General features: G+C 44.4%; 1 protein-coding gene across 24 annotated transcripts in view; it reads left to right on the forward strand.

Moving 5' to 3' along the window:
- The window catches only part of EIF4G3 (eukaryotic translation initiation factor 4 gamma 3), a 320,226-nt gene that overhangs the window by 289,794 nt on the left and 14,464 nt on the right, over positions 1 to 15,968 (forward strand). For 23 of the 24 annotated variants that reach the window (XM_089773141.1, XM_089773132.1, XM_089773138.1 and 20 more), the window contains 5 exons: positions 1,884 to 2,056; positions 3,256 to 3,381; positions 4,474 to 4,555; positions 14,014 to 14,112; positions 15,099 to 15,245. In XM_089773141.1, coding sequence (XP_089629267.1) covers positions 1,884 to 2,056; positions 3,256 to 3,381; positions 4,474 to 4,555; positions 14,014 to 14,112; positions 15,099 to 15,245 — 627 coding nt within the window. Of the gene's footprint in view, positions 1 to 1,883; positions 2,057 to 3,255; positions 3,382 to 4,473; positions 4,556 to 13,715; positions 13,831 to 14,013; positions 14,113 to 15,098; positions 15,246 to 15,968 lie in introns of those variants that run through there. The other variant, XR_016347803.1, reaches the window with a different exon arrangement.

The following is a 15,968-nucleotide window of genomic DNA, read 5'->3' on the forward strand; positions in this document are numbered from 1 at the left end:
TTCGAACAATACAAGCAGCGCGTTTAATGGTATTTCCGACTTGCAACCAAATCGATTTGCGACCAGGTGTTTGGAACGTAACCCGTTCGTAAGTCGTGAATTGCCTATATATATATAATTTGTTAGTTTCTAAGGTGCCACAGGTCTACTCGTTTTTAAAGTTACAGATTAACACTGTTACCCCTTGTATCTCTGTAAATAGTTATCCAAGTAGATATGCACCCATCTTATAGTAGCTCCATCTAGGTTATATTTTCTCACTTTTGTTAATGAGAAGGTCTTGGTATACCACAGTGGTCCCCGACCTTTCGAGGCTACCGGGGGCGGAGCTGCCCATGCGCCACGCACCCGGGGGCGCGGCCAGCCCAGATCATTTGGTGGGCGCACATAAATGCCCCGGCGGGCGCCATGGCGCCCACGGGCACCACGTTGGGAACCACTGGTATACCACATCCACCACTTCCACCTTATCTAAAAGGGTTGTAATCCTGTCAAAATAAGCTGTCAAGTTAGTTTGATATGATTTTTCCTTTCCAAATCCATGGTGGGTGTAACTTATTATCTAAATATTTCCAAATGGTTTTCTTAATTATTTGCTCCATTCTTTTTTTTCCTGGTACATATGTTAAGCTGACAGGTCTGTAATGCCCTGTTTGTCCTTATTCCCCCTTTTATAGATGGGCACTAGATTTGCCATCTCTCCCATTTTCCACAACTTTTTGATGGTAACAGCTAATGGCTCGGTATCTCCTCAGTGAGCAACTTGAGTATTCTAGGAAGCATTTCATCAGGCCTTGGTGACCTGAAAACATCTAACTTGTCTAAGTAATTTTAATGTGTTCTTTTCCTATTTTGTCTTCTGAACCTACCCCCATTTTCCCTGGCATTCACTATGTTAGGTGTCCAGTTGCCATGAACCTACTTGATGAAAATCACAACAAAGAAGTCATTAAGCACTTCTGCTATTTCCATATTTTTTGTTATTGTTTTCCCCTGTTCATTGAGAAATAGACCTACCCTGTCGTTGGTCTTCCGCTTGCTTCTAATATATTTGTAGAATGATTTCTTGTTGTGATGCCTCTAGCTAGTTAGAGCTCGTTTTGTGTCTTTGCCTTTCAAATTTTGACCCTACACACTTGTGTTATTTTTTTATATTCATCCGTTGGAATTTCCCCTAGTTTCCAGGTTTTGTAAGATTCCATTTTGATTTTTAGGTCGTGCAAGGTCTCCATGTTAAGCCAAAGGTGGTCTCTTGCCACGTTTCCTCTTTCCTACACAGTGAAATAGTTTGCTCTTGTGTCCTTAATAAAGTCTCTTTGAAAAACTGTCCGCTATCTTCTCATGTTTTTATTCTTAGACTTGTTTCCCATGGGACCTTACCTGCCAACTCCTTGGTTTACTAAAGTCTGCCTTTTTAAAATCCATTGACTTTATTTTGAGCCATTTACATGTATGATTCCTATATTTTCTGCTTCAGTATGTGGCATCTTTTAATAACATAGATATTGCCCACCCTCCCCCAGAACAGAACAGAACAGAACAGAACAGAATTCCATCTGTTCTAGTAACCTCTCACTGACATGGACCAGTGCTTTAGAGGGGGAGGTGAGAAACTTTCTAGAGGACAATAACAGAATACCGTACCCGTGGAAAAATTTTCTTCCTAGCACCTGTCAGTTAGCAGCTAGAATATAGCCTGAAGACTGAGTGTGCTTAAATTATTTTATCTTTATTCTTTTAAAAGTTTGTCAAAATAATCGATTGTCTTTGGCCAAAAGAACTAAGTGTCATGGCCCTTGTTTTAGTGAAGCGCATTCTCCTGCTTTTTGTGTCTTGATGTTTCCCAGTAATCAGATAAATGATCTTTTGTGTTGTTTGAACAGGAAGCAATGCAGTGTGTGGAGGAGTTGAATGCCCAGAGTCTGTTGCCCATTTTTGTACGAGTAGGAGTGGAGTCTACTCTGGAGAGGAGTCAGATCACCAGGGATCATATGGGCCAGTTACTCTATCAGTTGGTGCAGTCGGAAAAGCTGAGCAAACAGGATTTCTTCAAGGGGTTGGTATTCTGGCACACACACACTTCATGTAGATCTCTAACTTCTTTTTGTGTTAATTAAAAAAAAACCACACACACTCCCTGTGTTGGGGGATACCCCCTTCTCAGCTTCCTGTGAGAGCCAAAGGATCCTTTCTGAAAGAGGATTTTTATTTGCCCATTGAGGAGTCTTGTATAACTGGGGTAAGGAGTGTGCTAAATCAATATTTGAGTGAAATTAATGCTTGTGAATGGTGCTATATTGGTGGCTTTTTAAACAAAAGTCTCGGTCTGTCCACAGAATGTAGATAGTTCTTGCAATCACAAAAGAGTATTCACTGCCTGTGACTCAACTCTGATTTATAGGGACCAACTTTAGATAAAGGCAGTATGGTACCAAATGCATTAATTCTTCTGGTGATGTGAACACCTGTCCTCTAGGAGCCTCAGGGAGACGACTTCTTTGATCATTGATTGGGTGTTAGACTGTCATATGGTAAAGGCAGCCACACCTACCGACCTCACCTAGATTTGAACCTGTTGCACAAAAGTAAAATGTCATTGTGACAAAGGCCTATAGAAAATTCTGAAATCTGGATCTGCAGTGTGAGAAAAGACCTCATAAATCATCTGTAGAGCTTTTTGTTCTGGAATGCCGGTGCCTGCTGCTGAGTCAGCCAAGTGGGCAGGTGGCTTTCCTAAAAAAGAGGGACTGACCATCTCAGGCCACACTCCAGTTTATTGGCTATTTTCTTGTGTTATGTTTTAGACAGTTAATGGATCACACCAGACTCAATTATTGTACCATTGAAAATGTTTGGCCATCTTTTCCATGTCCTCCCACATTCTGTTTGTTAGTGGTTTTGTATTTAAAGAAGAAAACACATTGTATTCTTAGAGATACCAGCACTGTTAACGGGCTGCTCATTATTACGTAATGGGAATTTTAAAAATTCTTTTCCTGTATGTTTTGACTACCACCTGCACAGCACTCCAGTTACATGGAGTGAATTTCCTTTTGCCCATATTTCCAGTGCTTCAGCATTTCCAAGAGGTAATTATGCTTCACAATGACATGGGGAGGATTGGGTGGTATATCATTGGGGGGGGAGTTATTATTCATCAAAAGTATTTAATGCAGGGTGGATTTATTTGACAGGGAACACATCACTAAGATTGGAATTGGATTGAACATTTCAAGTTTCTCCTTTCTTCCAAAGGTTTTCAGACACCTTGGAGCTGGCAGATGATATGGCCATAGATATACCACATATTTGGTTGTATCTAGCTGAACTGGTGACTCCCATGTTAAAAGAAGGAGGAATCTCTATGAGAGAACTTATGACGTAAGCAGTGCTGTTTTTGTTCAGTGATCGTTGTGCCTAAACTAGCCTGATTATGCTTTAACTTCTAAGCAGCATGACTCTTGTCAGTTGACTAGACAGAAAAAATGCAAGAGTCAATGAGAGATCTGGTGAGTGGTGGTCCCAAAATCAAATCTGAATTGATGTGGAAGCTCTAATAGTGCAGGAGTTTGCTCTGTGCAGTCTGCCTATCCCTCCTTCCCCTCCTTTTCTAACGTTATCTACCAGTCTATCTACCAGTCCTTTTCAGACCTAGTTTTTTTCTTGCTGAATTAAAAACAACCTAAAGTTGTAGGACCAGAGTCACTCAGGGAAATAATAAGACCCTGATCTTTCAAGAGGACATGCACTCTGCCTTCATTTTCTGAATATACAGTTTTTCACCTGTGATAATTGTGCCTAGCATTAATAACCACTTCGGCCTGCCTGGTTACTGTTAAACAGGAATGCAAAACTACACGCACAAAAATGGAAACCATTGTCCAAAATCAGTCCATTACTATATTTTTATCATGATCACCGTCACTCTCATTTCTCTTGCAGCAGCACAGACAGGGCCAAGGTTTGGGCCTGTTATTGTAACATTATACTAATATCTAGAAAGTAACAGTTCCCTGCCCCAAAGAGCTTAGGGACAGGTTTTTAAAGGTTCTTGGGCACCTAACTCCCATTAAAATCAAGAAATTGCATACCTTTAAAATCTAGGCTTTAAGAAACTACAAGATCCTGCCACCCAAATCCTCCCCCCACCAAAATAAAGTAGATTTGGCCCCATGTAAAAATATGGTATAGAATTGTTTTCATTGTTCGTGTTGTAGCTGGTGTTCAAGTGTTTTAATATAATATTGGCCCAATTCTACATCAGTGAAGTTGATTGGCGTTTTAACATTCACTTCAATGGGAGCAAGATGAGATCGCATGTACAGAGCATAAGTTAAAGCTGTGCAGTTGTCTGCATTGGCTTGATCCCCACTTCCCTCCTGCCCCAAATCAAGAGCTGCTTTTCACAACATAGAGATTTGTCTAGGACAGTAAAAGATGATAATAGAAGTATTTGTTTCTGTTCCATTCCAGAGAATTTAGCAAACCTTTACTTCCTGTGGGAAGAGCTGGGGTCTTGCTTTCTGAAATATTGCACCTTCTATGCAAACAAATGGTAAGTATGCAGGGATATGACTTATCACTTGTGTTGGGTGTGGAGATTAAATGCTCATGCACAAAGACAATGTGCTTGTGTTCCCAACATTTAGGAATAGGTGAACCTGTAGGAATAACATAAGAAACCTGCCATTCCTCCCCCACATTTCAAACCAAGCTTAATAAGATTCCAAAAAGTTGGGTTACCATTTTCTTACCACTTTTCCCTTTTGCAGGTACCTCTGCACCTGGCTTCTTCCAGAAGCTGGAGTGCTGAAATAGTTCATCAGAGCCATTCTCAAGGTATTTCTGGATTGATCCGTCTCACAAAAGAGCGTGTTCTTGCAGACCTGAGAGGTTCTGGGAGTTTGGATAAGCTTCAAATGGCCATTCAGACTTCTGGGTATTTATCCAAACTAAACCTGCAGACTCTTGAGATTCTTCTTTGAGTGCTTGCTCATGTCCATTCCACAATAGGTGTGTGTGCTTTCCACATGCATCGGTGATGGAAGTTTTTCCCTTAGCAGTACCTGTAGGGGAGCAGCCCTAGCAACCGCTGGAGTGGTGCTACATGGGTGGTCTAAAGAGCGCTGTGCACCCCCCTCACCCTCAATTCCTTCTTGCCACTGGTGACTGTGCATTGGAACTGCTGTCTTCCAAACAGCTCTATTTCTTGCTGCGACGGCAGTTATCTTCATTTGTAGAGAGTTCTCTTAGTGCAGGGGGTACCTCCAAAAACCAGCTTTGTCTGATCCAGCAACATTCATGATCTGGAAAATGAGAGGGCCCAGGCCCATGGTGGACAGCTTGTCAACCCCCTCAGAAAACCAGGGGCTGGCTCAGGCAGAGCAGCCGAGTCCTTCACATCCACCCCAGCAAGACCAAGTAGCAGTGAAGGCCTACGCCACGCGGAAGAGCTATCATGGTCCAGGGACAAGCCCATGTTGGGCCCAGTACATGCATTGCCTTCCCAGCAGCCCCAATCCCCTCAAGATAGCGTCCCACCAGGCCTCTCTGACACACAGCCTGAAAGAATCAGACAATGGGAGAAGTGCTTCATGTAAGCCCTTCCATTCCCTCAATTCTGGGTGCAGGAAGCAGGATTTGGGGCAATGCTTATTGGAGCCCTAGAGACTATGGATGAGCTCCCAGGCCTTCTGTAGATCACATAGGATCTGTCCCTGGTTACTCAGAGACTTCGGTAATGCTCCCAGAACTGCATGATACAACAACGCTGTCAGCCATCATCACACCAACACCAGTCACCTTCTCAAAGCTCGTCATTGAGGAGAAGGTCTTTGGGCCACTGGTCAAATTCCTGGTGCACGTCTTGCTACAGATCCTAGTAGTCCATGGGTGTCATAAGGTGTCGATCACTGGATTTCCATTGGCAGTCTGCTGGATCACTCATCTCTTCAAGAGCCTGAGACAGAAGCTCCTCAGACAGATCCTCATGAGCCCGCATCTGTCACCGCACACTACACACCCAGAGGCGTCCCCATACCAAATCCCCAGATATTGAGGAAGATGCTTTGGAGGCCAGCACTGAGCAGGAGTCCCTGCCTCTGAGACATGTTCTGGCACCAGCAGCTCCACCCCCACAGGGATGGCTGCAACGGCCAATGCCCTGGTTTCCTTGGAACCCATAGGAGTTCATTCAACCTGCCCAGATGCCATGCTTGACATCTAGCAGTATAACAGGAGAGCTGGCAGTATTTTAAAAAAGCCTTATTGAAGGCACAGAAAGAAACCATCCCGATGCGTAGCAACAGAGGCAAACATGGTAGGAGACCGGATTGGCTTACAGGGGAAATCCTTGGTGAACTTAAGCACAAAAAGGAAGCTTTCAAAAAGTGGAAACTTGGACAAATGACTAGGGAGGAGTTTAAATGTATAGCTCGAGAATGCCGGGGGGTTATCAGGAAGGCGAAAGCGCAAATGGAATTGCGACTGGCTAAGGATGTGAAGGATAACAAGAAAGGTTTCTACAGGCATGTTAACAAGAAGAAGGTGATCAGAGAGGGTGTGCAGCCCCTACTGGATAAAGGAGGTAACCTAGTGACAGATGATGTGGGGAAAGCTGAAGTACTCAATGCTTTCTTTGCCTCTGTATTCACGGACAAGGTGGGCTCCCAGACTAATGCGCTAAGTGACGCAAGATGGGATGAAGATGGACAGCCCTTGGTGGGTAAAGAACAGGTTAGGAACTATTTAGAAAAGCTAAACGTACACAAATCCATGGGTCCGGACTTAATGCATCCGAGGGTACTGAGGGAGTTGGCAAATGTCATTGAGGAGCCTTTTGCCATTATCTTTGAAAAGTCATGGAGATCGGGAGAAATCCCAGATGATTGGAAAAAGGCAAATGTAGTGCCCATCTTCAAAAAAGGGAAGGAGGATGATCCAGAGAACTATAGGCCGGTCAGTCTTACCTCGGTCCCTGGAAAAATCATGGAAGGGATCCTTAAGGAATCCATTTTGAGGCACTTGGAAGAGAGGAAAGTGATTAGGAATAGTCAACATGGATTCACAAAGGGCAAGTCGTGCCTGACCAATCTGATTAGCTTCTATGATGAGGTAACAGGATCTTTGGACGTGGGAAAGTCAGTGGACGTGATATACTTTGACTTTAGCAAGGCTTTTGATACGGTCTCCCACAATATTCTTGCCAGCAAGTTAAGGGAATGTGGATTGGATAAATGGACGGTAAGATGGATAGAAAGCTAGCTAGAAGGTTGGGCCCAGCGGGTAGTAATCAATGGCTCGATGTCAGGATGGCGGTCGGTTTCTAGCGGAGTGCCCCAAGGTTCGGTTCTAGGACTGGTTTTGTTCAATATCTTTATTAATGACCTGGATGAGGGGATGGATTGCACCCTCAGCAAGTTTGCACATGACACTAAGCTGGGGGGAGAGGTAGATTCGCTGGAGGGCAGAGATAAGGTCCAGAGTGACTTAGACAAATTGGAGGATTGGGCCACAAGAAATCTGATGAGGTTCAACAAGGACAAGTGCAGAGTCCTGCACTTGGGACGGAAGAATCCCAAGCATAGTTACAGGCTGGGGATCAACCAGCTAAGTAGTAGTTCTGCAGAAAAGGACCTGGGGGTTACAATGGATGAGAAGCTGGATATGAGTCAACAGTGTGTCCTTGTAGCCAAGAAGGCTAATGACATATTAGGTTGCATTAAGAGGAGCATTTCTAGCAGATCCAGAGATGTGATTATTCCCCTTTATTCAGCTCTGGTGAGGCCACATCTGGAGTATTGTGTCCAGTTCTGGGCCCTCCACTACAAAAAGGATGTGGACGCACTGGAGAGGGTCCAGCGGAGGGCAACCAAAATGATTAGGGGGCTGGAGCATATGACTTATGAGAAGAGCTGAGGGAGTTGGGTCTGTTTAGTCTGCAGAAGCGAAGAGTGAGGGAGGATTTGATAGCAGCCTTCAACTTCCTGAAGGGAGGTTCCAAAGAGGATGGAGAAAGGCTGTTCTCAGTAGTGACAGACGGCAGAACAAGGACCAATGGTCTCAAGTTTTGGTGGGAAAGGTCCAGGTTGGATATTAGGAAAAACTATTTTCCTAGGAGGGTAGTAAAGCACTGGAATGGGTTACCTAGGGAGCTGGTGGAGTCTCCATCCCTAGAGGTGTTTAAGTCTCGGCTTGACAAAGCCCTGGCCAGGTTGATTTAGTTGGGATTGGTCCTACCTAGAGCAGGGGGCTGGACTTGATGACCACCTGAGGTCTCTTCCAGCTCTATGATTCTGTGATCTATCGGGGATGATCTAGATGGTGCTTGGTCCTGCCGTGAGGGCAGGAGATTGGACTCGATGACCTCTCAAGGTCCCTTCCAGTTCTAGTGTTCTCTGATTCTGTGAGATCCTTCTCACTCGGGAGGTTCAGGAGCTATTGCAGTTGGGGGCAGTTGAAGAAGTTCCACTTCAGTATCAGAACAGGGGGAATATATTTCTTATATATTCTATATATTTCCTAATCCCAAAGGCCAAAGGAGGCCTGCAGCCTGTCTTGGATCTGAGATGCCTCAGTCTGTATCTGTGGAAACTCAAGTTTTCCATGGTCTCCCTAGCCTTGATTATCTCCTTTCTGAATCCAGAAGACTGGAATGACACCTTCGACCCAAAGGACGCTTATTTCCATATTGCAGTTTTCCTTGGCCACAGACACTTCTTCCACTTTACAATAGGACCCTCCCACTATCAGTTTATGGTATTTCCCTTTGGCGTAGCTATGCCACCGAGGATATTTACCAAGTGGAGGGCACTACTGAGATGTTGGGGAATACGGATTTACCTTTACCTCGACACCTAGTTGATCAAGGGCAGGTCCGAAACAGCAGAGCGGTCCTTCTGGTGAGCTGTCGGTCCTTGGGACTCCTAGTCAGTGCCAAAATGTCCACAGTAATACCATTCCAGAATTAATTGAGGCAGTGCTCAACTCAACTTGTGCAAGAGCCTTCCTGTGCCTAGATAAATGCTGAGCCCTAATGAACCTCATAGGAGAGGTATCCAAGTTTCCCCTGACCATGGCCAGAGTCTGCCTGCATCTTCAAGCCATATTGCAGCATGTTCGATGCCCCCGCTCTCTCTTGCGAGCAAAGGTCAGATGCCTCAGAACTCAGTTGGGGTGTCCTTGATGATCTCTGTACTCATAGAATCATAGAATAATAGGACTGGAAGGGACCTCGAGAGGTCATCGAGTCCAGCCCCCCGCCCTCAAGGCAGGACCAAGCTCCGTCTACACCATCCCTGACAGATGTCTATCTAACCTGTTCTCTGTGAGGTCTTCCTCCCTGATGTGGCAAAGTATTGAGAGTCCTCCTGCATAATACAGCCTCTATGTTCTACATCAACAGGCAGCTAGGGCATTCACCTGGGGAGCACAGGCTGCTAAGTTTGAGTCCCATCCCCCAGGGGGCCGACATCAGTTATCCCAGGGTGGAGCAGGTTCTGGTATTAGGAAGGCAGGATAAGGGATATCCTGAAGGTAGGGAGGTGGTGGCTTCTGGAATGGCTTACGGGATAGTCGTCTGTCATCTGTATGCTAGGAGGTGCTTCCTCACAGGGACTTGTGCATCAGTCACGACATCCATCTGGAGGCCTGTCATCTCCCAGGCATCAATAGTGCTCTGGCAAATCAACTCAGTAGGGACTTTTCTTCTCACTAGGGGTGGTCGCTCCTCCCAGACGTGGCTGGCACAATGTTCTGAAGGTGGCGCCCTCCTCATGTGGGCCTTTTTACCACCGAGCAAAACAAAAAAATGCCAGTGGTTTTGCTCCCACGGGGAGTTGGGAAGGGGCTCCCTCTCAGATGCATTTCTCCTGCTGTGGTCCAAAGACCTGCTGTACACATTCCCTGATTCCTCTCATCAGTCAGGTTTGGTATTGGGTCAAACGAGACAAGGCTTATTACTCCAGTGTGGTCCCACCAGCACTGGTTCAGCATGCTCTCATGAGCATGGTGCTCTACCAACCTTGGTCCCTCGCGAATCGCCTGGACCTATTGTCACAACATCAAGGTCAACTTCTGCATCCCAGTCTTGTGTCCCTGCCCTTTTCGGCACACATGTTCTGTAGTTAAATGAGGAAGAGAGCACCTGCTTGGAGGAGGTCTAGCAAGTTTTCCTTGACAGCAGGAAGCCGTGTACATGCCTAATGTATCAGGCAAGATGGACACGGTTCTCCTTTTTATCTGCAGAGCACGGTATCTCACCAAGCCGTGCCCTGGTCCAGGCCATCCTTAACTACCTGCTGCAGCTTAGAAACCAAGGGATGGCGCCCTCCTCTCTCCAAGCGCAGCTTGCCACCATTTCCACTTTTCACAAGCTGATCCAAGGGCAAATGGTCTTCTCCCAGGACATGACAGTGAGATTCCTGAAGGGCTTTGAGAGGCCCTATCCCCAGGTTTGGAATCCCATCCCACAGTGGGACCTCTACCTAGGCCGCTTCCGGCTCACTAGACCAGCCTTGGATCCCCTCGGTTCCTGCTGTCCTGGAAGGTGATGTTCCTGGTGGCAGTGGCTTCAGGAAGATGGGTTTTGGAGATCAGAGCCCTGACCTTGGAACCCCCATACGCAATTGTCTACAGGGACAAGGTCCAGCTGCAGCTGCAACCAGTCTTTTTACCAAAGGTCATCTCACATTAATGAGGACATATTCCTACCAGTCTTCTGCTAAGTCTGATAGGTCTGTAGAAGAGCACCAGCACCATGCACTACCTGTCAGGAGGGCCTTGGTGTTCTACTTGGAGTGCACCACGCCTTCCACGGATCAACAGAGTTCTGTGGCCACCGCCGATAGAATGAAGGGCCTGCCAGTGTCTGCTCAGCAGCATTCAAACTGGATCACCGCCTGTGTCCAGACCTATTACAAGTTTGCAAGGGTTTCTCCACTGCCCATAGTCCAAGCGCACTCAACTAGGGCTTAAGCCTCAGCAGCGGCCTTTTTGGCGCATGTACCAATCCACAATATCTGCAGGGCTGCAACATGGTCTCCAGTGCCGACGTTGATGTCTCACTGTACCATCACACAACCACAACACCAGGTTCAGCAGAGCTATGCTACAGTCAACACTGCCTTGAACTCCTAATCTCCACCAAGGGCACTGGTTGGAGTCATCTGTTGTGGAATAGACATGAGCAAGCGCTCAAAGAAGAAAATACAGTTACATTTTCATAACTGATGTTCAAGATGTGTGGCTCATGTCCATTCCACATCCCACCCTTCTTCCCCACTGTGGGAGTGTCTGGCAAGAAGGAACCGAGGGAGGAGAGACAGTCCCACCGTGATTTATGAAATTGGCTATTGAATATAAATATGCATAACTCAAAGATGCTTTGGACAAAATCTCAGCTTGACAAAGCCCTGGCTGGGTTGATTTAGTTGGAATTGTTCCTGCTTTGGGCAAAGGGCTGGACTTGATGACATCCTGAGGTCTTCTTCCAGCTCTGTGATTCTAGGAAAATACCTCATGTAACCTCTCAATTTTAATGTTACAATTTGAGAATCTGCATAGCTTATTTCGATGCATGGATCGTTCTTGTATGTAAACTTAGAAATATGAAGTATGAGATTTTTTTATGGTTTTAAATGGGTTAATGAAAGCCATCAGTAGTGCTCTAGAAGTTTTAACGACTGGGTGATCAACTTAATGGCTTGTAAACAGCCTTGTTTGCCCTGTAAGTCTAAGCAGTGGTTGGTGCTAGGAAGATGTGTGACCATACCACATTGTACTGGGATACCACTTTGGCCAGGTAATTTTCCATGGAAGGGAGAATGGAGAGCAAAGGGTTCCCTCCCAGGAAAAAGTCTGTTGAAGCAGGGGGAAGCATCAGTCCGTTTGTCTTTGGCTGGCTTAGGAACAAAGACAACTGAAGACCCAAGTCAGAGTAAAAGGTCATCTGTGACTGAAAGGGTTGCCTGAAATATGAACAACTTTTAGGGTAGGAACCATGTACAGTAAGTTGTGGTGCATTAGAACTAGCTGTGCATTTCCTTTTCCTTTTCCTTTTCATTTTGTAACTTATTTGTATCTGTTTTCACTTGCAACCACTTAAATTCTACTGTTTGCATTTAATAAAAGCACTTTTATTGACTACCAAGCCCAGTGTAAATAATTGTTACCTGGGGGGAAGAATCAGTGCGCACATCCTCCTTTCATTGATAAAGGGGGCTTACTTGAAGAAGTTTTCATTGTGTAAAACTTTTATACAAAAAAAGACAAATGTATTTTTGGGGTTTCCTGGCTGCTCTGCCCTAGACCTGCATTTTCCCAGAGCTGAAGTGGTTCAGTGTCTGCACTGCTGTTTGGGGCAGGGGCAGGGAGTGGTGAACCCATCTCTGTGCCTTGTCTGGGGGAGAATCTGGTGCAGCATGGCAGGGTCGCGGGGAGCCCCAGAGAGCAAGAAGGTGTTTCAGAGGCATGATCAGCACACTGGGGAACTGTTCCAAGGAGTCTTCGTGACCACACCCCGTCCCAAGCACGCAGCACCTCTCATACCATGCCATGGAGGCGCCACTCCAGGAGTCGTTAGGGCTGCTCCCTTTTGGGTACAGCAGAGGGGAAAACTTCCAGCACCAAGCACATGAAGTTTTGTGAAATGGACATGAGCAACGCAACTCTGAGAACAGAGATACATATTCACCGTGCAACTTCTGTAAGTTAACCCTATAAAATTTCTCACCTCCTTTTCAAAGCATGCACTCAGACGAGGTCAGTTGTTCCAGAAGTTTTTCCATGAAACAGCTCCTTAATGTAACGAGAAGCTAGTATTTGATTTTTTTTAAATTAGTCGTTTGCTGCTTGTTTGGACTGTGGATTGCTATTTTCTCTATATCATGTGGGAGAAGAGCAGGAAAAGTAGCCTTGATCTCATGGTCAAAGTACAGGCCTAAAGTCAGAAGATCTGGGTTCTATTTTTAGCTCTGCCAGACTTCTGTTGTAACCTTAGGTAAGTCACGTGTGTCAAAAGTTTCAAAGTTGAATGCCCAACGTCAGGAATCCAACGTCATATTTGGTCACCTAAATCTTAGGCTTGAGTCACAAAAATACTGAGGACAAGCAGATCCCAATGACTTCTATAATCTGCCTCTGAAAATCAGGCCACATTTATCTTGAGGTCTATACTTTAGACACCCAATAACCCATCAGTAAAATGAGGATGATAACAATACTTTACCAAATGTTTTGTGAAGCTTAATTCATTAATATTTGCAGAGTTTGTAGATTCTTGGATGGAAAGCACTAAAGAAGAGCTTAGTTACTATCATTATCTTCGGTATTGTTTATTATATGTATCAACATTTTGGGGAATTCTGAAAGGTCAGGCATGAAGTCTACTGGACTGCTAGATGCAGAAGATTATACCACATATGGTTATAGAGGTAATTTTCCATAGATTTACAATGACTTGTAGGATTTAATCTGTGACTTTGATGTCACTCCTGCTTTGAAGGACTGATCTACATACATAGCCATGTAAACATGATTTTTCTAAAGTGAACATGCTCTAACTTTATTCATTTAGAGAGGGACAGAAAGATAAGTAAAATTTGACTAGAGCACAGCAAGTTAGTGGCAGAGCCAGGAGTAATACCCAGATCATTTGAGTCCCAGTTCTGTATCATATCCACTGGACCACACTTTTACATATGATCACTTTATTGTAGATGATCTTTGGTCATGTTGTTGCAAACTCCATATATCACATCAAGCCAGCCATATTTATTACACACCATTGTGGCATCTGAGCATCTTACAAGATACAACATTTATCTGTAAAAGGTAGGATATTATATATCACTTTTCCAGCACAGGTTTTCTGGAAGTTTTCACATCATGGCTAGACATATTTTTGATGGCTAAATGATTATGTATTTCTCTTTATGCAGCAGCACCTTTCCGGTTTAAGCTCCTGTGCTTTTCTCTTCAGATTTAAAAACATTAACAAACTGCTTTGTGTTTTAGAGCCATAAGAAAGTAGGAGCCTTATGGAGGGAGGCTGGCCTCAGTTGGAAGGACTATTTACCTGAAGGGGAGGATGTAAATACCTTTCTCATTGAGCAGGTGAGTTGAAAGTAAATTTTAGTTAGAGAAGAGCCCTCTGAGGTATCTGTTTTGTAGCATATATTTGGCCCGTTGGTTTGCATTTTATTTTATTTTTCGTTTTTAATGTGAGTCCTAGTTGTTCATTTCAGTTCCATCCCTAAATAGTGTCAAAATGGAACATGAAGATGAGGTACTCCAGTCAGTCAGATTAGCTTTGGTCAGTACATTAGATGGAAGACACCAAAGGAATGCTTGAAAGTGATGTGGGTGATTAAAAAAGGACACTTTTCCCTTGAGTCGGTACATAAGAACATAAAAAAGGCCATACTGGGTCAGACCACAGGTCCATCCAGCCCAGTATTCTGTCTGCTAACAGTGGCCAATGCCAGTTGCCCCAGAGGGAGTAAACACAACAGGTAATCATCATGTGATCTCTCTCTTGTCATCCATTTCCAGACAAACAGAGGCTAGGGATACCATTCCTAACCATTCTGGCTAATAGCCATTAATGGACCTAACCTCCATGAATTTATCGAGCTCTTCTGTTAAATTCCTAGTCTTCACAACATCCTCTGGCAAGGAGTTCCACAGGTTGACTGAACGGGGTTTGTAAAACCAAGATCTGGGAACTAGTGATCATTATAGATCTTATGTTACATTTTGCAAAAGTAGTGTATTAGCCGTAGCTTCCTGACCAAATTTCAGTTCTGGCTCCCTGTCGTTTCAATTAGACAACTTCATGGGTTAAAGTGTAGTACAGTGTTGCACTGTGCCACTTTTTTCCTCAAAGGTGACTGCATTTCCTGGCTGGATGAAGTGATCCCTCAGAATAGATTGTAGGTCAGTGTCTCGTTTGTAAATTGTTCTATGATTCTTCAGAGTGAATAGTAGGACACGTGTCATTATAATGATAAAACAGACCAAAGTGTTGCTTGTTATTTTGCCTTCACATGAGTCAGTGTAAAAAAGCACATTTAATCATTTCCCATAACTTCTCGTTGCAGAGCTTAGACTTCACAGTGTCTGACTGTTCCAGTTCCTCCGAAGCACTTTCAGAGGAAGAACTCTCTGCCGATGAGCTAAACAAACAACTAGAAAAACTCATTATTGATGACAAGGCGAATGATGAACAAATCTTTGATTGGGTAGAGGTATAAAGTCTGATTTCACCTTCTTTGTGCACAGTGCATTAACCATCTTTAGAGTCCACTCCCTCTAACTTTTGACATTTCTTTGTTTTGCTCTCCTGCACTGCTCACCCCAGTCTGATATTGGCCCTTCAGATAAAAAGCCAAGTGCTAGCTACAAGATCTAGTCTCTGTCACAGAATAACTCCTCTGTTGCTGCCTGGCTTTCAGACTCCACAGAACCAAGCAGAAGTGTTCAGAACTACCAGCACTTCCTCTCTGGACAAGGCACATATTATTTGTACTGTTGACCACTCTGCATCCTTCACTTCACAAGATTGTTACATTTCCAAAAAGCATCCACACTATGGCCTGTCATTTTATGCACTTTCCCAACAGACGTTCTGGAACAGTTAGATTCAGTACACTGAAAATGGCCATTTCAATTTTAACTCTGTTCTAAGCCCAGTGGGGCAAGATACAGATACAATTGTAAAATCAGCATTTGCATAGAGATAAAGAATATATTTTTCAGGAAGAAAATGTAAACTTCTCTAAAGTTCTGTCGGTTTTTTAATGTGAAGGTTAACACATCTGATAATGGCCTGTTCAATTAGCAATGACATTTAAACCAGATGCACTATAACAATCTCTGTCCCAAATTGGGTGAAACTGGTTCTTCATTATCTGTGATCCATTAGGAGATTGTTTGACCTCTCATGCAACAGTGGAATCTTTTTAAACAGT

Source organism: Pelodiscus sinensis, chromosome 24 (assembly GCF_052426305.1).
Source record: "Pelodiscus sinensis isolate ZL-2025 chromosome 24, ASM5242630v1, whole genome shotgun sequence".
Taxonomy (NCBI): Eukaryota; Metazoa; Chordata; order Testudines; family Trionychidae; genus Pelodiscus; species Pelodiscus sinensis.